The sequence below is a fragment of the Lathamus discolor genome, chromosome 2 (assembly GCF_037157495.1).
Source record: "Lathamus discolor isolate bLatDis1 chromosome 2, bLatDis1.hap1, whole genome shotgun sequence".
NCBI lineage: Eukaryota > Metazoa > Chordata > Aves > Psittaciformes > Psittacidae > Lathamus > Lathamus discolor.
The window spans coordinates 9,536,739-9,563,938 of record NC_088885.1 but is presented as its reverse complement, the minus strand read 5'-3'; the positions used below and the strand labels follow the sequence as shown (position 1 = coordinate 9,563,938).

Genomic DNA, 27,200 nt, shown 5'->3' with positions numbered 1-27,200 from the left:
ATGAGGATTCTCTTAGAACTCCATAATTGATATACACATTTCCACTTCTCACTGCTGTGAGCTGCAATGAGCTGCCTGTGAGTCAAACCAGGGACACTGTTATGAAAAAAGCACTTGATGAAGGCTGGGAGTAGGAGTATCCTCCCCAACTGTACCACTCGCATGCTGGGAGACTGTGGACAAGTTGCTTCTGTATTTCTGCTCTCCAGTCTGCAAACTGAAGATAGTAATGTTCCCTTTTAATGTAAGATATGTTGATTTCTAAGTAAGAGATACTGTAAGCATGCCTACCACTTAGCCAGTTCAAATGTTTTCTTGAAATAGCTTGTGTAACATGAGAGAAAATTAAGAAGAGAAAGTAGAACCAGACAGAAATTACTGTAAATAAAGTTTACTTGAAGGTCTTGTAATGAAGAAAGGGAAGTACCCACATAACCACAGAATGGATAAAATAGTGATTAAAGCAGTAAAGCAAAATGTTGCACACCTAAGTGTTCAATAGACCATAAACACCGGAAAAGAAACATACAGCAGAAATAAAGACAGAGTTATTAAGACATTAAAAAAGCATCATGTAAGGCTGGGAAGGTATAATGCAAGAATATGTGTGAGTTTATATACATACATGTGTGTGCATGCATACAGTCTTGCAGAAAGAGAAAGAGAAGTATCTAACAGCCTCTAGGTTGGAAAGAAACTTCAGGAGTCACATTCTGTTGGTGGTATTTCACTGCTTCACCTATCCAATACAATGTGATTCACAAATGAATTAGGGCTTTGGAGAGGGAAAATTAAGACTGATTCTAGCTTGCATATATAAAGGGTACTGCTTGTTCTAACATCCACTGCAGTATGTAATTACTGCTTGTTCTAATATTCACTGCAATATGTAATTATAAATACATATGATTAGTTGACTTAGATTATCACAAAATGACCCCAGCGCTGCTCTCTGCATGACTTGGCTGTGCAATGTAAACCAGAAGTAAGTGACCCTGAGGATTCATAAACTATTGTAAGAAGTTATATTTGAGACATAAGGAAAAAGCAGTTATGAATTTGGCTAATTATTCTAGAAGACAGATATACAAATAACAAGGTTGTTTTCTTCCAGATTTGTGTCTCAGTTGACAGCCAACTCCAGCTGCATCTTTTCTCGTGGTAAAGGCATCTCTAAGGCCTTTTCTCAAACTGAATTTTCCAACAGCTAGCAAAATCTAAACTAAGTTTGCAGCATTCTCTCCAGTGGGGGCACTGAGTGTCTATCTCACCTTCGCTCCCACTCAGGTGACCTCTGAGAAAGCTGTTGAACATGATTATCTTTCACTACATTATTCCAACATCAAATGCTATTTGGGTGAACAGGAAGGGAGAAGATGAGAAGGATAGAGGTGCAGAGCCATGGAAAGTAAATTACACAAACTTAAATTCCTTTTGAACAAAATATTGCCTCCATGTGTTCATTGAGCTCAAAAAACTCCATGACATAGAGCTTCCGAGAGGTGGCTGATAGATCCGAGCAGAAATTTTATCCATTCAATATATCAGGTAAGTGATAACTTACTCTCTAACCAACAGGGAAACATCTGTTTCATATACCTCACTCCTTACAGTTGAATTTAATCCAGATAAACTATGTCACGGGATTGTATACACATTGCGTGTAATTCATTTCCTAGCTTAACATATTGCTACCCAGAAAGAGCAGCAAACACAACATGATTGTAGTATCAATATATATATATTTTTTTTAAAGATACTAAAGAGAGATTTTCCTTGTTTAGTAACTTCAACTATAAATCATAGGAAAACAGATTTGTAGTGTCTCTCATACTCCTCTTTGACAAGTGCTGTGGATAAACCAGACAAAGTGGGTAAAAATCAAAGCTGGAGACATAAATATTTTCCCTGGAACTAGGAAGACATATTCCAGCTAGTGAATACTCTCAGTTAAAACGAAAGCTTTTATGATACTTCTTTCCAGAAGGGAAAACACCATCATTGTGACATGCAAATTTGTACTTTTGGACAAAAACACCAATGCAGATGAAAAAACCCTTCTCTAATCACTTCTAGATTTCAGACCCTGGACCTTCCTTTCTTCTGAATTGTACATACTTCCTAGGTGACCATAGAATTCGATGGTAGCTTTCTCCTCTGAAGAAATTTGCATTCTCCTCAAACATTTTAGATCTATGGCTTGAACAGTCTGTTTTCTCACCACTTGACATTTTGTATGCCAGCACATTACCTATGCAATTGCAGGTATTTAAAGAGGCTGGAGTTTCAGAGGGGCCAAAAGGCTGCATCTATAAACTAAGGCCAGTATATGTTGCAAGCACTCAGAATCTGTGTTACCTGCAGACGAGCCATCAAGCTAAGCATTGCACTATAAGGATATCCAGAACAATTACCAAGCCTTCAATTAATGAATGATACCCAATACTTTGAAAATAGGGCAAATTGGAACCCAAACTAGTTATTTATACAATTGTGATACAGTTTTCAGGTCCATTTGCTTAAGTTTCATGTATTTGGCTATGTTGAATCAACAACTTCTTGGAATTCCTTATGTCAGAATACAAAGAAAACCAAAACCAGAAGTGTGTGCTTTGCTAGTGTGCATGAATCAGCTCATAGCATCTCACTAAGGTTTTATGAAAGAGACACTGAAAGTAAGAAGCAGCTAGGGCTGAATGAACACAGTACGTAACTTTAGAAAACATATCTGTGCTACGTTTTGCACCTCTGAAAAACTCCTGGTTGTATTTAAAGCACATCTTACATGTAACTGAACTGAAATCTTACGTTTAGTGCATTGCCATGAACTATGCGATTACTGCAATTACACTCTGGCTTGTACTTGACAAAGTATCAAGGATTACAATGCAGTATCCTTTAGCCAACTTAGCAGGGCTTTACCTAGGAGAGTGATCAAGGAATTCAAGGTTTTACAAATAGGCTACTTATAGTTGAAACACATCTGTAGCTGTCATGTTCCCGTTGCTCTTATTTTAATCACACATTGATTATTCATTATAAAACCTCTTGTGGTATCTTAAAAAAAGAATCCCTCTGTAGCAATAGCTGGAATTTGATAATGAACCAAATCCAGGAAACACTCAAGTTCTCCTTCATTCTAGGGGTTATTCTGTTAAGAGGGAAGCACCTTACTCACCAAAGTCAAAACAAATCCTAAGCATAGGTCACCTGTTCCGATGGCACCCATTATCCTTTGTGTCCTAGTTGGGAAGCTACCCCTCTGTGCTCGTGCAATGATAAATTATAGGGGGCAAAAAACTACCATATAAAGGGTTTCCTGACTCAGCCAGACAGATAAGAGAAGTATATAGAGAAATCCCTCTCTGTCTATACTGATTGGGGAAAAAAACCTGATTAACAACAGCATGTATTGAGGGTGGCAAGAGGAGACAGAGCTGCAGATAGGCATTGTGCAACAGCACTCTGAAATGTCCCATATTTCCTTCAGAAGATCAAGACATTTCAAAATAGCTTAAGCAAAAACAGGTTAATTATTTATCAGCCTGAAGTGAGGAGAGTAAAGAAAGAGGGAGTGGGATTTGCATTTCCATCTCTTGCTGCTTTGCTGGAGTACAATGATCTCAGGAAGTCAGGGAACTTTCCTATCCTGCTACCGTGAAAATGCAAAAAGGGGAGGTTTACATATCTCCTTCCATCATATGCTGCTGTTTTCATTTTCTTACATGCCTGTTGCCCTCACTATTGGCAAGAGGATGCAGCAGCTGCTTCTTCTCAATTCGTTTCACCTATAGGTACAGAGTGGAAGAGAGAGCTCAGCCCCCATGAACGACTGCTTGATGGGGAGGAAAGGGCAGCAATCCCAAGAGCACATCTGCCCCCAACTCATTCTGTTGGAAATACCCAAGGAATTTTAACTTCATGTCTCAGAGAGACAAAAAAATTGCAGGCTTCCAAAACCAAGTTATGGAATGGGAGGGTGAACATTGCCTCCGTTGCCTTTCGAATGAAATGAGCAGCTGGCATCTCCATATGGCTCCTTTTAAGTTTAGTACACAGCTTGCTCTGCAAAGGTTCCTTTTGATTCCAGGGGAACTTTCTGCAGAAGGAGGTATTGCCTACCATATGTAATGTTGGCAGGATGATTGCCTCCCCCCTCAACTCACCTTTGGGAAGGGAGAGGAAGGAGATGAACATCAAGGCTCAGTGTGCCAAGACTTGAAATTATATTTATATGCCAAAGTGGGACTCTTGCTTTGAACACCAGCCACAACAGCTCTTCTGCACTTTGGGTAGTTCATTAACAGAAATCAATACAAGCTGCCTTTTAAGAAAGCCAGCCCTTGTTCATTGACACACTGTGTAATTCCTCTTAGCAGAAGCATCAATGCTTACAAGGTGTGCAGTAAATTATGGCAAAACCACAGAATGGCAAGGCTACAGAAAACAGTTTCATTTCAGTACAAACTTAAAAAATAAACCAAAATACATGGAGAGGAAGAGTAATTACTAAGAACTAGAGACAAAAGATGTTTTGCCTTTACCTGGAGACCCTTCTTCTCTATCTTTTTCTGGAGTATCTGAAGGCACTTGGTGAAATCTGTGAGGTCCTGATCCATCATCTCAATTAATTCACATCCCTAGTGAAGAAGCAGAAAAATGGAGAGGAAAACCCCCAGTGTCAGTCATCTTTCAATTACAAGAACTAATATTGTCTTTGGTGAAATTAAATGCTGTCAATGTCTTAAAGTCTCTGCATTGAGATGAAGAATTAAGTAAAAGACTATTACCCTTACAGAGCCCAAAGACCTAAGTCCCAACTGAACACATTATTATGAAACAATGGTTTAATAGGCACAGAGTTAGATACTCAAAACCCATCGAGTACATTGGGAGTTTGGATGAGCATGTTGTACAATGCTCTGCTGGATGGACAAGTTTTGTTATAGTGAGCCCCAGGTGATCAGGAACTTCCAAGATCAGGAAAATAACTGTCCTCTGGTGCTGCAGTTACTACATTTCTGCTACATATATTCAAATGTATATAAACATAAGCATACCAAAGTGTTCAGACATCCCAGAACCAGTGCAGTTGCACTAGTTAATCTGCAGTGATACAATTTCCTTGCAGTGGGGTAATATGGATGAAAGCATGTTAAAGTGGAGAAAAGCAGGAGTGAAGTTTTCTTAACTGAGAGCTAAAGCAATTCCTAAGTCTCTGATAAAAAGCTGAATAAGGAAAAGTGCAGTGTATCTGCCATATGAAGTCACCATCCAAAGAGATTTCAAGGATATAAAATACCCAATACAGCATCGTAAATTAAAATAAGAACCATACATGCTGGATTTAGAGGTTCCCCCTCCTACAACTTCAAGGTCCCCTTAAAAGCCTCCTAGCTTTGTCTTTATCTGACAGATTTTATGTTTCTGCTACACACAGTAACAACTGATAAGAGAGAAGCATTCAGACTACAGAATCTTTGTATGTGTGCATGTGTGTATAAAGTATATTCTTCTGTTACATCAGAAAAAACACCCCAACATATTAAAGTTGCCTCTACCTTGGTGGTAAAAATAAAGTACAGAAGACTGATTTCCCCAGTCAGTGCACGGATGGAGTTTAGTGGATTGCATACAACAAAATAATGAGCCTCCAACAGGAAGACACACACTAGCATTGAAATGCTTCCCTGCACAGCCAGAATGAACATAAAACCAAGCAACACAGTAGGGGATTTGGATGAAGTGGAAGAGATAAGGGAGGAGATAACAAAAAGCTTTTTATTATACCACTTCTCCTCCCTCCTCAAAACCTTCAGAAAGGGAAACTGGTCTAAAGCAGTAGCCCTTCTGATACCTGGTATTGCTCTAAATACCTTTTCAAGCAGTAATAACAGGCTGGCCAAGGTGAAGCATCATATAGCAGTAACACCTTATATGATCAAAGACCTCCCTTGATGAAGTGAAGCTGCTGCCACCATGAAAAAGCTAGGGAAGATGCAGCTAGAGCCTAGACTCAGTGGTAAGCATCAAATAATTTGAAAAGCTGCCGTGTCTCCTTTCACCAGGAAAGGCCAAAGCATAACACAGGTAGGTGGAGAAGGAACACAAGCCATCTGGAGTCGGTAACGAACAGTGAGTTGAACAACACCAACCAGAGACACCAAAGGAGCCCAGGAAAGATACAGGGATGTTCGGGCCCACCCAGAAAGTTCACAGTTGGTTCTGAGAACTAGAGAAGGGAATTTGTTAATCAAAGCCACTCTAAATGAAAAGATGTCTCATTCGCTAAGGACAGGGTGCTCACACAGTCTTGTTATTGGCATTGATAGTGGTAAGAGAGACCAAGCTGTGAGAAACTGTGAACAAACAGAACCTCCCCAGTCTTTCACAATCAGCCTTTGAACAGCACGAGAATGTGACAGACAAAGACTAAATCAATGGCAGGGACAGCTACTGCTGAGCTTGGGAGAAAAGGCAGAACCTGTGCTCTTAAATTAGCAGAAGAGAAGGAAGATCTTTTATCTTTTGCCAGGGCCATAGCTTGGCTTCACAGCACTGGTAGAAGTGGTTTATAGATACCGATTTATAAATGAAAGATTTAACCCTCACTCTCCCCCAGCACTTTGAAATATTCCTTCCTGCAGTCATTAATAAACTGGATCTCTTTTTACAGCTACCTGCTCAACTTAGTAACATTAACCTTTGGTAAGAAAGTTAAAAAGCCAAGCAAATTTAACTTTAAGAAAGGTTAGAAAACTCAATACCACAAAGCAGGAAAGAAAACAATACATTGCTTCTGATGACAGTATAATTTTGCTGAGTGACAGGATGAGACACAGATTTAGGCTTTGGCTGTTCTGTCTTATTATAGCAGTTATGGAAGGCACATCGCTAAAGAAGGAGTGTGCCAGACACACATAATAGGATTATTGAACCCTGTATTTCAGACAGACACACAAATCAGACAGGCACTGAAATGTCAATCTCAACATCTCAGCATTTCTCCCATTTTTAGAAATATTAGGCATCACAGCATGTTGTGTATTTGAAGAAAGCAGTGTGTAGGTGTCCATTCCCTCATGTCCTTACTAATCTCTTCTTAAAAGAAAGTCGTTTGTTCTTTCTCTGATCTTTCTGAGCATGAGATTATAATTAGAACAGAATACATAAAATACTCTAATTTGTACTCTATCTCCAAGACTGTCCTAATGGTAGGCCATTCAAATCTGTCTTTTGAAGCCTGCATCTGGCTGTGGTCACTAAGTTGCAACAGTGATGTCTGCATCAGGCTTTTAACAATTCCTGTTGCACTGAGGCTCAAGTTTGAGATACCGGTCTCAACACATGCTCTTGTGTATAGTGTTAATGACAGACACAGGATAACCATATATCCTCAAGTTAGAAGAAGCGATACAGCTTAGAGAGCCTTTCAAAACCACAGCATAAGTAGAATTTAAGGAACCTATACAAATTAAATGGCATTTCTACACATTCTCCTTCCTAGACCACACCTACCCTTTCACCTGCCCAAACCTAGTCGTTCCAGTACCCCACAGAGCAACTGAGTAAAAGCCATAGATTCACAGAACTATTTCAGTTGGAAGGGACTTTTCAAAGCCACCTGTTCCAACCCCTCATTCAAGAGTAGGTTAGATGTATATAGGCTGCTCAAGGCCCTTTTCAGTCTAGGTTGAGCATCTCCCAGAATTGAGACTCCACAACTTCTCTGAGCAACCTCTTTCAGTGTCTCACCCCTCTGGTATCCTCTTTCACTTTTGCCCACTCAGACAATAACCAGCTTAAACACTTTTCATATACTAGCTGAATTCACCTGAATGTTTTGAACCCCAAAACCATTTTCATACCCAAATATGCAGGCAAATACTCACATTCTGAGCTGGACTCAATGCAATTGACAATGAAAAACCAGCTGTAGGAAAAAGTTTACATGGATCCAAGCAAAGTGCTGCTCTAGACCAGGCACCAATGAGCAGAAAGGGACTACAGGGTCTGACTGCAGGTCTTGGACCAAGCCTAGCAAAGAAGATGAACATGCGAAATCAAGTTTAACAGATGACAGACATCATGTTCTACCACCTCATCTATAATAGAAGAGTGATGCTATAAGACCAGAGCATTCAAGCAGTGTCAGAAACTAAAAAACCCAACTAGTTTGGGAAACATTTCCTGTAAAGATGGCAGTCACCCAGACAGTGTCTCTGTTGCTGACCCAGTGTTTCACAGCTGATCCAAAACATTTTCCAGAATAGAAACCAGGACAAGCATGGGATAAAGATGGAGCAGGCACGAATGTCACATGAAGTTTTTGAAAACGTTTAACAGAGACAGACAGGACTGGAGAAAGACAGAACAAGAACATATAGCTTGAGCTACTGAAAGGCATAAAAGCTGCATAGATTTCATCAGTCTTCAGTAACTTATGGCCTGTAGGTAGTAAGATGGCATCAAAAACACTGAGCTCATTTCTATGAGAAACCAACAGGAAATTACTGAATTGAACCCTTTTGCATTTTGGGAGTAGGATGCAAGTATGGAAGGCAAAGCAGTTCACTGATTTCTTCTGGGAATTTCAAATACCTCTGAACAACAAGTATTGAACAGCTTCTCTTCTGATCAGCTTAATTGTATGAATTGCCTTTGATTTCTGCAGTAGAGAAGAAAACAAATATGTGTAATTGGTGAAAATGATTTTGGATATTTAAATAGCCAAAAATACATAATTAAGTGAAATGCATTTTCTTTCAGTATTTGGATTCAATTTTGGCTTGGCATCAGCACAAAGCTCATATTGTACAGATTGCTTGGCCTTCAGTTCTGGGTGGATGATGTTTTCACTTGTCCAATCGCACGTTAAGTGGCACTGCCACTCAGATTAACTAACAGAATTTATTAATATAGTTGAAGCATATGCACTGGAAGCCAAATGACTGAAATCCATTCTCAACTGAAAGCCCCATTACTGCAAAACAAACCAAGAATGCTTCAGTTTGACCATCACTTTTAACTTTATATAATACTACTTATTTAATAAGAACTACATGGTGGCATGAAAATAAAAGAGTAAATGTATGTAAACATATGCACACCCCCACAAACCAACAGCTCCGTGAACTCGTCAAATTTGACAAGTGTTAAAAAAAGATTAAAAATAAGAGCTCTGTAGCTGAAACTTCATACTGCAGCAGCTGCAGCCTCTCCTCCCTTCCCCTATTTCTATTTTGGTATGGTCTTTCTCAAAGTAAATAAAATGTTTCCTGTTTTTGTTTTTGATGAGGCAGCATGTGGCTTCTGGTGGAGTACAGCTTTGTTATACCATATATTTGATGTTGAGATAGCAGCAGTGAGAGTTCTTCTGCATTAATGAGGTTGCTCCCTTTCAAAAGGAAAGTCTATTATTCATTAAACCATGACAATTACTTAAAATGAACAAAATATGAGTCTGTTGAGTTGGTATTTGACCAATACCAAAGAAAGCCAACATGCCGCCTTTGCCAAAGAAACCAAACCCAAGCATAAAACAAAAGAAAAAACAACCAAAAACTGAACAGCACAGTTAATATTCCATTTGCTGGATAAATTCCCAGAGTTTATACACACACATATACACACACTGGATGGAATAAATCTTCTGATTTATTGAGTTTGGTGAATGAAAGCAGACAGCTTAAATACTCACCAACAGGTCAGAAAGTGCACTAAAATATAAATCATTGTAACACCTTTATCAGAAGACCACTGACATCTTTTAAAACTTTTTAAAAAAGCAGAAAAGTAAGTGTGTTACATGAGAAAGCAGGTACATTTGTAGAGCCCTGCGCAACCCAGACATGTTATTTCTCCAATCTCATGATTAAAACTGAGCACAATGCAGAAGTGACAGCCACCTGCTATTTTTGGATCTTCTCTGAAATATCCCTTATGTGCCCTTCCTTCTCTGAAAAGAGAGTTTTAATTGATGGTCAGGCTCCCTCTGTAATTAGCATTGGGAAGAGCTTTTGTCTACCAAGCTGATTGGGCCCTTTGGCTCCTAACCTAGTAATAGGATCGATTATGGTACCTTGCTTTTCTTGGAAAATAACCTGGAAATAGGAATTGCTCTCTATCTGTGTGCATTTATGTATGAAGAGATGAGGTAGCTCGTGTAAGGGGAATCGGAGTGCTGGAATAGCACCAGTCTCTGACAGAAGGGAAGCACATGCCACCCAGACATGTCAATGAGAGTCCGTCTTCTCGACCTGGATGCACTTTGAACCAAGACTAAGAACTGCATCTGTCCTGGGTTCAGCAGCAGCAGTCATTTTTTCTCCTTAGTAGCTGGTGCAGTGCTGTGTTTTTGACTTTCGGCCTGGGAACAGCGCTGATAACACTGATGTTTCGTCTGACCAAGGACTCTGTGAGCCTCATGCTCTGCCAGGGAGGAGGGGAAGCTGGGAGGAAGCAGAGACAGGACACCTGACCCAAGCTAACCAAAGAGGTATTCCATACCACAGCACGTCATGCCCAGGATGTAACTGAGAGTTACCCGGAAGGGCTATGGCACTGAGGGGTTAGACTAAGCATCGGTTGGTGCTCGGTTGGGCTGGGTATTATCGGTCGGCAGGTGGTATTGTACTCTCTTCCCTTGTTATTTCCTTTATCATTATTATCATTGGCGGTAGCAGCAGTGATTTGTGTTATACCTTAGTTGCTAAACTGTTCTTACCTCAACCCGTGGGAGTTGCATTCTTTTCAATTCTCTTCCCCATCCCTCTGGGAGCAGGGGGAGGGCAGGAAGAGGGGGAGTGAGTGAGAAACTGTGTGGCTGACTTGCCGACAGGGCTTAAACCACGACAGCATCGTACCTAAAGTGCTGTAACTACACTTAAAGACATATTAAAACTAATACTGCCTTTGGCACTTGCACCAATGACAATGCAAGTAAGAGCCAAGCACTCTTCTGAAATAAAACAGGAAATAGAAAAGCTGCCCCAACCACAAATCCTATGCTCCACAAAGCTGAACAAATAGGGCAGGCAGTACTTCTTGCAATTCAACCATCTGAGGTAGCTTTTATGAGGTGGTAGGAAGCAAGAGAGGTTATCTGCATTTTAAATCCCACAACACTTTATGCAGCACAGTAAGGAAACTGGGGTTTGTTTTGGGATTGGGGGTGGGGTGGGTGGTGTTTGGTTGGTTTCTTTTTCTGGTTTATTTTAAACTGAAAGGGCTTCAGGTTAACAGCTTTTGCTTTTATCACCTAGGATGACAGACACTTTAAAGAACTAAAGTTAATAAGCAGACACTGTATTTGAATCGACTTCAGTTTCCAGACTGATTGCCAATTCTCAAGATCATCTCAAGGTAAGAAAAACAAGGAGAAAACAGCAAGGCTTGTACTGTGATGTCTTCAAGGATTTGGGCTGGCAAATTTCAGCCGTATCAACTGCTATCTTAGTATGATACTTTGCCAGCAACCTAAGGACCACAGAGCACTGTGACTGTGAAAAATGCATCAAAAATAGCAAAAAGAGATGTTAACCTTGATGGCAGAATATTCCCTGCAGGGTGTTTCTAATCATTAAGTTTATTTACATATATACAACCAGTACAGCTAGTCTCTCTCTCTTGCATTCAGACAGGCTTTATGTGAGAGAATCCTTGTTCCAGTATTGTCCTTAGTTGCAGAGATGTGTAATTGCTCTCAACAGAATTTGGATGGTGAGAGTGGAGCTACATCTCAGATAGCAATCACTGGACAGAATTAGTTGAGATCAGGCCTCAAATATGTGCTGTGCTTGCAAAAAAACCCAACTCACTACTTTCTTACACAACTGCCTACGTGTACAAAATAAGTACAAAGGGATTCAAAAATTTTGATTACCTAAAGACAGCAAATTGTAGATAAATCCTCCTATTGTGTATAAAACTCAAAAATTTGTGCTAACAATACAATTCGGTAGCTCATTTTTCTTGTTGGTAATGGGGTATTAATGAAAAAAGCAAGATCAGTCTCAGGACTGATCCTTCAGGTAAGTCACTGATTATTTCCCACTGCTTGTTAGTTTTCTTATGAACAGCTGGCTGCCTTTAATTTGTGCATTAAGTTCTACCTTGGCTAGGTATGTGACTATAATACTCTTTTTTTCCCCTTGCTATTGTTCTTTCTGGCAGTTTCTAAAACTTCTCAGCCTCAGCACGAGAGCTGTATGTCACAAACAATAGAAGAAACTTTCTGTAGAGGGAGTTTACTTATTGTCTAGAATACCCCATCATTTCAGGAGCATTCCATGTAGATCAAAAGAATAACGTTAGACTATACATATCCTTAGCACATTTCAGGTCAGCTGTGTTCAACATTTTAAACAATATGCCTCGCCCTTCTTCCTCTTTCAGTTTTGCAACCTTCTTTCCAGTCGTATGTCTCCTGCTCTATGAAGGGAATGGTTGACTTAAATTTATGGATGTCTCCTTCGCTTTTCTAGGCAGATCACACAACATTTCCAGTGGTTCAGGCACTGGAAATGCCAGCCTGGTCCAGTTTCAGGCACTCGAGCTGGTGCCTGAGAAAAGCAGCAGGTTTACATTGCCAAAACTCAGCATCTCCCAGCATTGTTACACCAGGTCTACATCCTACTTAGATAAAGGATACCAGGAACAGTAATGCAGAGTGAAGTCAGTATTTGTTGTTAACCATACATACTCCACATTAACTACAGGCAGAAAATTAACACATAAAATAGATGTTGCTTTTGGGAAGTAATTGGAAGAAAGTTTCTATCTCATGCTCTAAGATTCTCATGTCAGAAGTACCAATGTTGTAAAGGGTGCCACAGCTGAAAGGCACCTTGCTACTTATTTAGCTATAGTGTTCTGTACTGAGCTGAACTTTATGGGTCCAGCAATTATAAACACTGAGTAGATTTTGCAAATGCCTAATATTCATGTAGACCAGTGGAAACAGGTTTTCTAAATTCAAAAGTAAATTGCTCTGTATTTCCACAAGTGGTATTGCAAAGCTAGCAGCAATGAAAACAAATAATAACAATAACAACAGCAGCAACAACCACCACCTAGCTTTACAATCCTTTTCTATCAAAGATCACCAAACCATCTGGGAGCAATGAACACAAGTAATTGACATGCTGACATTTTGAAAGACATAAGGGAAAGCTCAGGAAAATAAAGCCACTGCCCAGCAGAGCAGTTCTGACTTCATCCCTAGCAAGTGTTCCACCGACTATAAACACATTTCTAAGTGAAATTCAGGATATTTGCTACATTTCCATGTAACTAAGTAGACTCTTGAAGAATAAAAGGTCACACATCATATTCACATAGTTGCTGTGGTTTTGATTTGTGGAAGGCTTCAGCTACTCTGAATTGAAATGTGATGTTGTTGAACAAACATTCAGTAGTCTTTAGGTCTGAGAGAGCTCGATTACTTGGAAAACTGGAAACCAGTTTTATCTTCCAAGGTCTGGTTTTTCAGTAGGCAGAGACTGCAGGTTTAGAAACAGGACACCTTGCAATTGGGCTGTAACCCTTCTCACCATCTCTCTTTTCCACAAGATATATAAACAGCTCAGGGGGCTGCTCAATTAGGTATCAGACTATCCAGTTTACTGTACTGAAAATACTTCCATTGCACATGTGAAATGCTTCAAGCTTTTAACAGGTGACAGACATTCCATCAAACAGAATAATGTGTAGCCAACTAGCAGCAATGACTTTGCAAGTAATATAGTGCTTTGCAATAAGAGATTTGGCACTGGCATACCCTAGGACTCTCCTAGTAGGATATTCCTTTGTTTTGTATCACGACAGTGATTTTTGAAGTCTACCAGTGTTATTTCTATCTCTCCTTTACAGACATCTGTGGTCCCTGGCAAAGGCAAGCTAACACAGCATAACAGATACAGACATAACAAAAGGCATATTCACTATATACACTCTACAGTCATCATCTTTTCCACCAGGTCTGTTCAGAACACACCTCATTAACTGTCCTGCAAGCTGTGATCAGTCATAATCCACTGAATAGGTTGTATTTTAAGGGATATACATCCATCTCCAGAAAGCAGGGGTCCAGTCTACTCTATTAATGCTGTAGTGCATGCCTTAAATGAATTAAGCTGAACTGACATCTATGTGAAAGATCAGATCCCGTGATCTTCCCCAACATGACTGAGAGCAGAATGTAGCCTCGTGCATCTGTTGTTAACAAAGGGCATATTCATAATTCAAAATGCAAGCCACAGCCATTTGCACAAAGAGCCGTAAATATTTTGCAGGAACTGAATGCACAAAAAAGCAGAATTCCATACTGCACTAAAATAAGAATGCAGGTGTCAAAAGGAGCCAGGTGGACACACGAGGGCAGACTAACCTTATAGGCTATTTGGAACATGCAAGGATGCGAGATGACATTTCCTTGCCTGCCTCTTAGACAAAGCATGAGGCTAAGGAACATTCTGCTGTGCTTTGAGATTCCCGTCAGTTATACAGGCTAACACGATTGCTTGACCTAACATTCATGGATACCAATACTGAGGACAGTAAGGCACAATATGAAATTTTACAGCCCTATTCTAACACATAATCACATCTGGGAGCTTCTCCTTTTCTGTCTTCTTTCATTCTACTCATCCTCTATTTTAAACTACTGCTGTTAGAAAGAAAAGAAAGAAAAGATATCAAGACCCACTTGTGCATTTTGATCAGGGATCTAAAAAAAGCTTACAGCTTCAAAAAGCTGTGAGAAGAGATATCAGAAGCTCAGCAGGGCTATATGTGCACATTTTGAAGGGGCAATTCGATATTTTTTTGGTTCATGAAAGTCTTCCATACATACTATTTTGACTGAATCTTGCCTGAGCTGTAAGTCTGAAGCAGGTCCACGTGAAGATAGCATCATATGCAGATACATGCTCCGCATGTTCTGAAGTTTTCAGAATATTCGTCTCTTTTCCAGTCAGTGCTGGGATTGCAGACTGGAGTGGACCTAACTGAGCTTTAGTGGGCAACAAATCTCAGTCTAGGCTCTACCTAAAAGCCTCTGTCCTCCCTGGGTATACAGGGAGTAACAGTAGGTTGTTACAGCCTGAACAAACACATCTAAATACTGCCACTGCTTCTGAGAGGCCAGCTGGCTGGTTCAGAGCTAGGTAGGTTTTCCCAATGACGTAGTTCACAGCTAGGCAGGTTGTATGTCTGCACTGAGCAGGCACAGAACAGCCCTATGAGCAGATCAATGCCAGACCTTACTCTGCCACTCAAAAGCTTCTCCCTGCAAAGCAGTTTCAAGCAATGGCAGTGACTGCCTTTTAACCCATCCTGTTAAATATTTGTCAGACATTTCTGAAGGTATAAGGACAGTTGCAAAGAAAACACTTTCTAAATGTTTTCCAGGGCTGGATTTGCTGTGAGAAAGCAATTAATACACTAATCAGATGATAAAACATGCAGATTAAACTAACCTTTTTGGTTATCCTGTCCGTCTTTCTAAAGAGAGAGTTACTCTCTGGTACACTATCTAACATTGTGTTCAGTTTAATTAAAGGATTTCTTATGCCTCAGAGGTTTTGCTTCTCTCCATCAGAACTCTGCACCACACCACAACTGATCCCTGTAGGTGTTTCTCCTGATATTTACCAAAGTCTTTTATTTGGCCATATCCCTCACTGCACATAGGCATTACATATCTCCCCAGCCCATGTGACGCCCAGTTACGCTTACTCTCTTCAAACTCAAGTTTCAAAATCCCTAGCATCCAAACAGAGAAAAGGTAAAGGTAAAGCCAGTACACAAGCAATACCTGTGGTGTATACAAAGCAGCCTTTTTCTACTGACAGAATGCATTACAGCTGCTCTCCTTTCTGCCTGAATTCATTGTGCTTTTCCTTACATATTGAGGTATCAGCCCTGTCCCTGAACTGGACCTCAGAAATCATTTGTTGAGAGGCTTTGCTTTTCAAGCTGCAGATCATATTCTAAACATCAGCAGATGCCAGTACAGACAGACACAAGTTTTCCCTTAAGCAAAAAATTCCTCCAAGACCTTTCAATGTCTTCCTAATCACTAGTTGTCCACCCACGGCATCCGGAGACAGTGCCCTAACTTCTACTATTCATTGCAGCCTCCAGTTTCATAATCCACATTCAAGAGATTCAGAAGGAAATTGTCTTGATCAAGGCACTGAGACAACGTTAATCAGCAAAGGGTCCAGCCACTAATGCTGCCATGGGAATCTTGCATGATCTGGGCAAGCTGTCAGTGCACAGCACCACAGTCATACATGGGCACAAAATGGTTCCTAGCTTCTGTGGGTTTGATTCTGGCCACTCTCTATCTCAGTCCTGCAAGTTCTGGTCTCTCTCCTTCTCAGTTCTGCACATGTGCAATAAATTAATACTTCTAGCATGCACTGTGAAAATAAGTGAATACACATGTAAAAGGTAGTCCCTACAGCAAGTACCACCATCATGAGACAGCCATGTAAAGTAGCCATAATCCTAATCAGATAAACAACTGTTTAAGACAAACACCCACGTCTCCTCCACATTTCTTGAAGACATAGCTATGCATGAACATCTGTGCTTTTCCTATAGTAAAATGTTTAAACACTCCATTTCTTCACCTTGACTTTTACAGAAAAAAAAAGCATAAAAAGGTAGCAACCGTCATCTGTTCTGCATCCCCATTTTAGCCATCACAGAAGCTTTTGCTTCCTTTGGAAATTCAAAACCTAAGCACTCTAGAATTACATGCTGCATCAAGTGAAAATAAAAATACCACAACAGAGGAAGGATGCGACTAGCTCTTTTTTCATTTGAATGAACCACGTTGGAGACCCACAGTGGAAGTGGTTTTGCAGCAGATTTAAAGCAAAAGCTGTTCTTCTGATCAAATGTTATTATACTAAGTGAAAGAAGACAGTTTTTCAATACTTTCTTCATGTAAACTTGAAGAACCACTGCTACACTTCTAGGTATCTTACGTGAAGTCAGTACTTTTATTCCCTACATACTTCAACTCTTTCCAGCTTTTGTTGTGCATGTAATGCAAATGAAACTCAAAACTGCAGCTTTCAATCAGGTAGTTTTTTTAAATGTGACAGTCCAACACTAAAACTGGTATCAGAATGAAACAGAGTGGAGTGTAAAATACATTGTTTTTAATGGATTCATTGGGAAAAAAAAACCAAAACCCAAAACTAAAACCACTGTGATCGATTCATTCTAATTATGATTAAGCAAGTAAAGGATTTGGCTGGATTGTTGAACAAAAGTAGAAGAGAACTACCACAGACTCAGATAAGAACACGCCATTGAGGAAAACATTGTGTTCAGGATGTTTGGCAAAAGACCATAATAATAATGCCTCTCTTCTGACAGTAAGAGCATTTTCCTTCATTCCTAGTAAGCTCTGCCAAAATTTAGCTAATATTAAACTTCAGACAGTGCTATAGCACCAGACATTTTAATTAACTACTTACTTGTTCCAAATAATTTGGCTGAGAGTGAATAGAGCTCATTTTAAAAGGAGCCAAGATTATCATGTGCAAGAAGAAATAGAGTTCCTCGTTCAAGAAGAATTAGGAGGTCACTGTAAGTAACATCTGCACATTTACTGTAAATCATTTTGGTGACAGAAGGTACTGCCATGCAGTCTGATCAACATTACCAGTGAAGCACAGCCAATTATTTTGATATGTTTGTATGACAGATTGCTGTTATTAGTCAACATTAGGATGGCTGATGTAGTTGCATAGGGCTGCCATCCCCCAAACTTCCTGGTTCGTACTCTCAAAAAATCTAAATTGAGGTGAGGAACAGGGATGAGGGGTTTCTTTCGTTTGCATCATGTAAAGTCCACTTCCATCTGCATCTTCTCTTAACTTCTAGCAATCTGTAACTCATCTTGAATTCTGTACAAGTTATCTCCTGTTATACCTTCAACACTTCCATCATCACCAGTGTCTGCGCTTGGAGGATGTCTCCAACCTCTGGACTGGCATAATCAGGAGAAACAACAGGATGGAGTAGACTGAGCCAGACGCCAATTAGTACAGTATTAAACCTGTACAGCACAGTACAAGGAGGGGGAACAGGAAGAACACACAGACACCTACACCCTATCTAACCCCTGAGGATCTCCTTCACTCAGTTTTTCCTAGTGACTGAAAGGAGATAAATGCATTAATTGACTCTCACATACTGAATCATAGAATAGGTAGGGTTGGAATGACGCAAGCAATTCAGGGAAGGCAAAAGTCCTTGACCGGCCTTTGAAAACTTCTGACAAGGCATCTTGTGTTGGAAGGAAAACAGAGACTTCAACTAAATGGGAAGCACAGCCCCCTTCTGGAACTGCTCTTTTCAAAAGAGAGTGGGGGGCATACGGAGAGGCAGGGAAGAAGATGACCTGAGCATACAGGGCTCATAGGTACTGTGACACCACAAAGGAAAACAAAACCATCATACATTTGACTTCTAGATTAAGTGCAGGGATGTGCAATGAAATCAATAAAGCAAAAGGGACAAGGAAAACAAAGTATTCAGAAACACATGGGCATGGATCAATGAGTTAATAAATTGGCCTAGCAATGTTGAACAAAGGTTCCTTGCAAGGTATGCCTGATAAACTGAAATTGCCAGTGATATTCTGTATTATCCCATGTATTATCCCATTATCCCGTCTCTAAACTAACATCATCCCTTCCTCTGTTACTGAATTATCTTGGGCCATCCTTCTTCTGTTACAGAGATGCAAAATGGCACTGATGGGATTAAATCAAGCACTTGGTTTTAAGTAAGCTATTAGTAAAACTCCAGGGAGGCAGGGTGCAGGGAGAATAAACACTGTCTACCTGATGGAACCGCAGCAGTAGCCTTTCTGGTCAGTACTATGCTTACACAGATGGCTTTTTTAGATGAAAAATGAGTCACAGCAGACTTTATTACTTCCTGTACTACAGAATGATAAAGACAACAGTAGTATGCTATGATTAAACATAGTAACCAGTTATCAAGGGCATAGCAAAGCTCTGGAAGTATTCTGAGTTCTAAACATTCTGTGTATTTCCCAGGCAGTTGGTTAAGGACTTTCCTGTATTAATGATTCGCAGCCCATGACCCGTAAGCAGAGGACAAGTAAATCCCAAGTGCACAAGCATCATGCCAGCTCTGAGGAGAGCTGCCACAGACACCTTTGTGTCATGTTCTCAGGCTCTGGAGCACTGCAGCCACAACTCAGGTCAACCAGGATGAAGACATCCCAGGGGACACCTTATCAAGTTGGCCTCAAAAGTTGGAAACAAAGCCCGTGCTGGCAGAGGTGGCTGGGAAGAGCAGGGGAAAGGAGAAAAGGAATGTTACTAGTGATTTTGAGGGAATTTAGCCAGAATCACTAAGCCTGCAGTACAACCAGATCAGATAGACTGCTGGTTCTGAAATCAGCATGTCAAGGACACATATTTGATTGGGCAGGAAAAATAAATAATAATCATAAACATTAAGATTTCTTTCATTGTCTCTCTTACCCTCCCTATGACACTATATCCATGTCCTGCCTTAGCTGAGGAAAACGCATTCTCTCTTTTTGCACCGTAATTCTACAGTACCGGGCAAAAGGGTAACATAAATAATAAAAAGCAATAAAATGTCAATCACAACTACAGGCTTGTAACCCACTCCTTAACCACAAACTGGACATTTGATGTGGAAGCTGCCTGATACAGAAGGGCATGACAGCAAACAAAAATCTGCATATATCTACAGCAAAGATGCATCTCTACTTTCTTTCAAGTACCATCCTTCCAGGATACTCAGACTAATCAGGTGAATGTATCTGTACACTGTTCCGTATGATAGATTGTCTGAATTTCTTACCTAAAATTTGCATGAAACATGGTGGCTGGTTTGTCAGGAGGTCAAACAGCGGATGTGACCTGAGAATCTTGTTTGCATTTCCTGATCAAAGGCACAAAGCTTTGAAGCTCTGCTGAAGAACACGTTCACTGTAGTAGTCACTCAGCTGGATTAGTAAATTTGGTTAAGTAAAAAGGGAACGTCAGTTCTGTAAGTATAAAGACTCTTATTTTCCTTGAAAAATCCAGTGTTAAACCTTAAAATGCACATAACAGCAGTCAGCAAAATGCAGGTCAACTGCTTAAAACAATATGCATATACTTTAACATTTAGTTTATTGAATATTTAAATAAACAACACTTAAAATCTGAATCTATGAATCAGGTATATGTTGATGTAAAAAATTAGGGCATATGCTTTTGCTCTAATTCTAGCTTTTGCTGTATTCCTTAGAAATCACCAAGAAGTCTTATCAGATTGGGGGGGGCGGGGCGGGGGGAAGTCCTGGAACAGTATTTGTGGCAAAAATCAACTTAATTTTCCAATACTAAAAAGGGAATATTGGTATCAACATTCAAATAGAGGCTATTCTTATTGTACGTTATATAACAAGATTTAATCTATCAATTGTCAAATTAACCAATATAGTCATTAAAATGAAATACACCTTCTCTCCACGACAGATGCAAATCACATCAGGTCACATTAAAGTGGCTATTAAAAACATGCAGAAGAAAAACAACCCAATGATTGTAAAATCCGGTTTTGCTTCAAGGGTATTTCTTATTGCAGATTAAACAGGTCTAACAAACAAACAAACCCATCACCTGCACTGTTTAATGATTAGAATTACAACTTGTAAACCATATGGCCAGCTTCTTTAGAGTCGAGCTGGTTTCACCAAGGTCACAGAAGCATCTAAACTGATGAGACAATAAAGAAAACAAAAAGTTACCTCCTCAAAGAAAGGCTCTTTCTCAGTTGATCATCACCATCAACTCAAGCCCGAGAACTGTTTGTCTGGCTTACTCTTAGAAGAAATTCCACACCCTCTGTCTAAACATGTTTTAAATCAGATTATTAATTTTATACATCCTTTTATTTTTCTAGGAAACAGTGAATGCTGCTTCTCATTCGCCACATGAACAGTTTTGTGTGTTTTTCCTCTTTAAATCAAGCAGCTTTCAGATGGAAATTGGAATTAAATTAAAATGCACATAACCGCCATTTCACATTTTGCAAAGCAATGAGAGACTCTCATTACAATCTAGGATAGGTGGATTGTCCTGTCTCATCAAATTCAATCCAGTGCTGCTACAGGAAACATGTCATGAAATACTTCTCATACACTTTCTAGCATCCATTTTTAAATCACTCAGGCTTCTTCTTCCCCAGCTACAATCTCCTGGAAGGCTCATTCCTCCAATTGATAGCATCACAGTTCTAATTTGCAGCTTGATTTTATTTGAATGGATCTTAAATCAAGATTGAAGATCAAGTTATTTCCCATTAATCTTTATTTTTATTCCAACTATTCATGATCACTGTATGCCTTATAATATTTCTATTCAATCCTTGCTTGCCGCTTCGCCGTATTTCTGGTAAAGCTGTAAAAATCTATTTGAATACCGGTAACAGTTGGTTTAGTTCTTCTGTTTTGCTGCCAAGATTCTTGTACATTAGAAAACAAAGCATTTCGGTTACTCCTTGCTGACCTGATCCAGTATTCTAGCTGGGTTACGTATGTTGTCCAACTACTGCTCCAGTCCACATTAAATTACTTCCCTCTGCTCCACACCCAAACCCCCAGTTGTGTCTATCCTCTACTCAATAAAACAATCTTATATGCTACGGAGACATAAATAAGTTTATCTAACCACATCTTGCATTCAAAAGTGAACTGATTTACTGGACATACGTGGTTGAACTCAGTAGCTAGAGATAATATTGATCGTTTCTCATCAGCAAGCCCTTCCACGCTTTATGAGTAGTACTTCTCATTATCTCATACCTCATTTTTATTCATACACTGAAAGAGAAAATAAACCATTCTACTTTTTTCAAACCTAAGCATTGAACTGAAGTCAAATGACTACAATAAAATAATAATGATTAACAAAAAATACATCTCTGACTTTCCAGCAGACCCCTATAAAAAGCTTCTTTAGCTTACTTCAGCTACAAATGCTCAGCTGGTAATGTGGCCAGTTTTGTCTGTCCCCCTTAAACTTTCAGCAGCTCATTAAAAAAAAACTATTTACTTTGAATGATTTTAAACTAAACTGAGGAATTTATTAACGAAGTGCCACATTTTCCATTTTAATCAGGTCTGCTTTTCAAGAGAAGCATGAATTCAGTGAAATACAAATCCTGTGCTTTTATCTTTCCAATCAGTTTTCTGTGTTTCGTTAAAATTTGTGACAGTGATACAGAAGGTAAATACTTACTAACTGCTGAAAGGTATGCAGAGGACACTGTATGTTTCTAAAGTGGATACTCACCAAAGTCCCTGACAAGGAGACTTCAGAAACTGTATTATCTGCCAACACAGCAACTGGAAGATACCTCCTCTCTCATCACACTTGCTGCCTGCAGCCCTAGGTAACTACATCCTAAACACCCTTCCACTGAATCATTGAAGACCAAAGACAGGTCCTCTAAACCTGATTTGGGGGTGAAATGTCAGTGATTGCATAGCCTCATCACTATCATTTCCAAGAAAAGGTGGCCATTTAGAAAGTGTGTCTGTGTACTGTACAAATCCTCACTACACAAATACATGTAATTAATGCACTTCTGAAGATGCAATTTCAAAGCCAGCCTCTCCTGCCACGCTTTAGTTCAGGATTTTGAGTCCAACTGTAATGCTTTTGCTTCAATCATAACTCAGACAAAACCCCCAGCAAGAAAGGCTTAGGTGCAGTCATTTTGAACTAGTGAATCACTGGAAGTAGGGAGAAGAAAAAAGAGAGGAAAGTGGGATGGCTTTTGATGGGAAAAAATAAATGATCTGGTGACAGGCAACAGGATAGGAAGGCATTCTCCCTTGTATTATCTTCTGTGCACCTTCTTTGAAAGTTAATTCAACTAAAGGAGAGAGTGTAAACACTGTATGGACAGTCCATCTTTACAAAATTTTCTGGTATTTATCAAACCATATCAGATTTATCCTAACCGTTCAAAGCATCCTGAGTTTGCCACAAACAGTATGTCACAGAAGTGGTAACAGTACTCTCTAAGGTCCCTTAAATTTGTGACAGTTTCCTTCACAAATCTAACCACTCACTGTACACTGGTACCTCTCTTCTGCTCCACCATAGTTTCCTTCTGCCACAGGGAATTCTGAGCTATTCCACAGCATCTATAAGCTGTCAACCCATACCTGTATCTTTCAAACTATATAAAGCCAAGTTCAAGAAGAACTTGTCAAAAACCATCAAATGCAATTATTCTCTTTCCCATATCATTTTATTTCTCTGCCTACGCATCTGCTTGCACTTCAGGTCTGCAAGGAGTTGAGACATAGCCACAGCATTGACACAAAACACATTACACAGGGCTGTCCTGTACTTGGTACAAAAAGACTTTCCAGTGAAGCAAGAAGTTTGTTTTACATTTAAGGTACAGATTTGACTTGTACTTCATTTAAGGCACTGAAACACTGAAGGTTCACAGCTAGTAGGGGGCTTTTCTACGGAAGGGGAGCAAAGCAGAGAGAAACTGAGACTGGCCATGGCCCACTTCCAGTCTGGGACGAGCTCAAGATATTGAGAACATAACCTTATCGAAGAAAAGATCTTTTTAATCACTCTGAAGAGCTCCTCCCACATTCAGCTGTGTAAGACATGTATTGATGCCACATCAGAAATGCACCCCTGTAGGTATGTTAGGTACTGACGAGTACATTTAGTTGCTCCAAAACCCCGCAATAAACATAAGATACAGAGCATGTTCTGATGCCTGAGTATGCTCCACTACTGTCCCTGTTATAAATTTCCACTAGGAAATGTATCTTAAAAGTCCGTAGAAATACACCCACGTTTGACTTGAAGACAGAAAGATACAGTCTCCCCCCACTGTGAGCACTATTATCCCATCAGATTGTCAAGGCAAAGACTGACATTTTACCTCTCACAAGTATTTTTGAAGCAAGATCCAAATACATCAACGGGGATGCAGGGAAAGGGAATAGGAACACAGAGACCATTACATATCATTATTCCTTCCCTCTGTCCACAGCAAATTGCTTAGTACAAACCTAGTGCTAGAAGTACAGGAGTCCCAGCCAGGGCAGTAACACCCAGCACAGTTATTAGTCCCTTGCAAACTCTGAGATGCCTCTACAGGCAGGTCTCCAATTTTGACTTCTTCCTCCAAATACCATTTCCAGTGTGATCAAAATATAGAGAATCTAAACCACCGAAGTATAGCAGCTACATTTCACTGTATGTAGAAACAGTAGATGCTGAACAAAACAAATGAAGACTTTACCTGCATATTGATATGTGAAAAGAGGCTGGCTTTAAAACACCAGGAAAGAGTGGAGCTGGGTCACAATAAGCAGTTATAGCCCACGATTAATCCCGACTCTGTTCTCTAATGGTGTTCTCCTGCTGCTGAGCTTAAAAGGAGGAAAGTCTTTTCAGCTCTCAAAAGAAGGCTTCTCTTGAAGGCTGCATTTTTATCAGATGGAAATCTGGCAACGTCAACTCGCTTATGGTAAATTGCCAGTTCCTTACTTGATGGGTTATTATCAAATAAATGCAAAGTAAATTCGTAATTAGTTGTTTCAATTGGATTAACAGTTGCTTCAACACAATATACATTATCACAGCAGCTGCTGCAGAATTTGGACAAAACAGTCTCAACACCTGTAAATTTGCAGGTTGAAGGAGGTGATCCTGCCCCTCTGCTCTCTTGAGAGCCCACTTGGAGCACTGCATGCAGTTCTGGTGTCCTCCACATAAGAAGGACATGGAGCTGTTGGAACAAGTCCAGAGGAGGGCCACAAGGATGATCAAGGGGACTGGAGCACCTCCCGTATGAAGACAGGCTGAGGAAGTTGGGGCTGTTCAGCCCGGAGAAGAGAAGGCTGCGTGGGGACCTAATAGCAGCCTTCCAGTATCTGAAGGGGGCCTGTAGGGATGCTGGGGAGGGTCTCTTCGTCAGGGACTGTAGTGACAGGACAAGGAGTGATGGGTTCAAACTGAAAGAGGGGAAGTTTGATATAAGGAAGAAGTTCATACACCCTGTGAGGGTGGTGAGACACTGGTGCAGGCTGCCCAAAGAAGTGGTAAATGCTCCATCCCTGGCAGTGTTCAAGGCCAGGTTGGATTGGCCTTTGAGCAACCTACCCTAGTGGAAGGGGTCCCTGCCCATGGCAGGGGGTTGGAACTGGATGATCTTAAGGTGCTTTCCAACCCAAACCTTCCTATGGTTACTATAAATACATTCCAGCTTCCACTGTAGTTCTATGTTTTAAGCTCCTTGTATGACTTTCTGTTCTTTACCTGATGAAACTCCCATCAAATCCTGGTCAAGGATGGAATACACACAGGTTTTCCTACTTTAACTTTGAACGAAATCATTTGAAACAGTCAAAAACCCCAGCCAAACAAAATAACACCCATGCACTCATTCTTAGTAACTGAAAGTCTCACTTTTGGGTTAGTAAAATACAGTTTCCATGTGTGTGTGTTTATCTTATCACACTCACTTCTTCACAGCTGCAAAAAATGACAGCAGAACTAATTTGCTGATGTGTCAAGGAGATTTTTCTGTTTCTGGCCCACTCTCTTTCCTACCCTCTGCTGATGTTACCTTCATTTTCCTCTCTTAAAATGCCTACCTTTATCTAACTTTGTAAAAAGCTTCTGCCTTTTTCTCAGTTTCCATTCCTCATTTTCCTCTCCCCTGACATGCCGTTTTTCTCTCTTAACTCATTTTACCACATAGGGGACTGTTTCCGTTTCTAACGATACCTCCACATCTATCTGACTTAAGGAGCTTTTATTATTTTTTAATCAAAGATTGTCACAGCTTCTTCAAATGAAGGAATCGCAACAGCACATCAGAACACAAACTAACTCACACTGGTCCTGAGACTCACTGGATTTCAGCCGAGCTTCCTGCACAGTCAGCTTATCAAACCTTCATCCAACTCCTCTTTGCTGGGCTCTACTGAGCACTCAAAGAAAACAGCAGAATCGAAACAGAAAAAGAGCTTCAAATGCTTACTGGTGACAGTGAAAACAGCAAGAGGCCAAAAGAATATTACAGTCAGGAATTACAGGACAGAAGAATAAAAGGAGAAGGCATCATGTATGAGAAAACAGTCCAATTTGCAGAGCTTTCCCTAGCCAGCTGTAATTAAAAGCTGCCAGAACCTGAGTCCCTTCGTTCCTCCTCACCCCCATAATGGTATTTCTCTGCCTCTAATGGTCTTCTTTGGAAAAAATACATCTTAAGTTCAATTTCCTCCTAGTAGTAGTGAATGCAACCTTTATTATCTTGTATTATTTCTGGGTGCAGCTATAAAACCAAATCTTCCGTTAAACCAAATCTTGCATTTCACATGGTTTTGACCAAATCGTAATTCAGTAAGGTAAAATAACCATCTGTGCTCCAGAAGCTGCACTTGAATTTTCCTCTTGGACTCCACATGTGTCTTGGTTTATATCAAAACTCCAAATAACACAACACTTCCATGCTTAAGTTAATGAATACAAGCAAGTTCAGATTTGGCAACTCTAGTTTATTCTTTGTTTCACTGACAAGCTGCAAAAGCTTTCAACATTTCTACCTAAACAACAGAAATCATTTTCTCTTTCTTTTCCATTTAGAGGCTTGCAGAGCATTCACCTATCTGCATGAACACAAATAGACTAAATCTAATCTTCGTGCATCCTTGAGGTTTTATAACAAAAAAGGTTTTGTAACTACTCTTTGTAGTGCTGTAAGAGAAGCAAGTGGAAACACCATGAGGGTAATATGGTAAGTAAAGGTACGGTAGTCCTGGATCATGTAACCCAATTTCTTGTGCCTTTTTAAGGTCACAGTTGTGTCAAAGATAAAGAAGCAAAGCTTATGGTTGCCTTGGTGGATCAGCCTCTGCAATTTGGAGGTTAAGGAGAATGATCCTGAGCAGTCCACATCCTCCTTGTAAAGCAAAAGAACGCACTCACCAAACTGCTTGCTCCAGGTCTATAAAAGCACATCAGAAGCATTCCTCCTCTCCAGCCCATCAGCAAACCTTCCTGCTTCGAAATGAGCAACAGACTGCATCTTTTCATTTTGCTTCTGAAATGAGAGCTGCCTGCCTGCTCTTT

The 27,200-nt window shown here is 40.1% G+C and overlaps 1 protein-coding gene across 6 annotated transcripts in view; it reads right to left on the bottom strand.

Moving 5' to 3' along the window:
• TPK1 (thiamin pyrophosphokinase 1) overlaps positions 1–27,200 on the bottom strand; it is a 285,344-nt gene that overhangs the window by 110,479 nt on the left and 147,665 nt on the right. For 5 of the 6 annotated variants that reach the window (XM_065665656.1, XM_065665659.1, XM_065665658.1 and 2 more), the window contains one exon: positions 4,545–4,640. The exons of the other annotated variant lie outside the window; for it this stretch is intronic. In XM_065665656.1, coding sequence (XP_065521728.1) covers positions 4,545–4,640 — 96 coding nt within the window. The remainder of the gene's footprint in view (positions 1–4,544; positions 4,641–27,200) is intronic. 6 annotated transcript variants of the gene reach the window in all.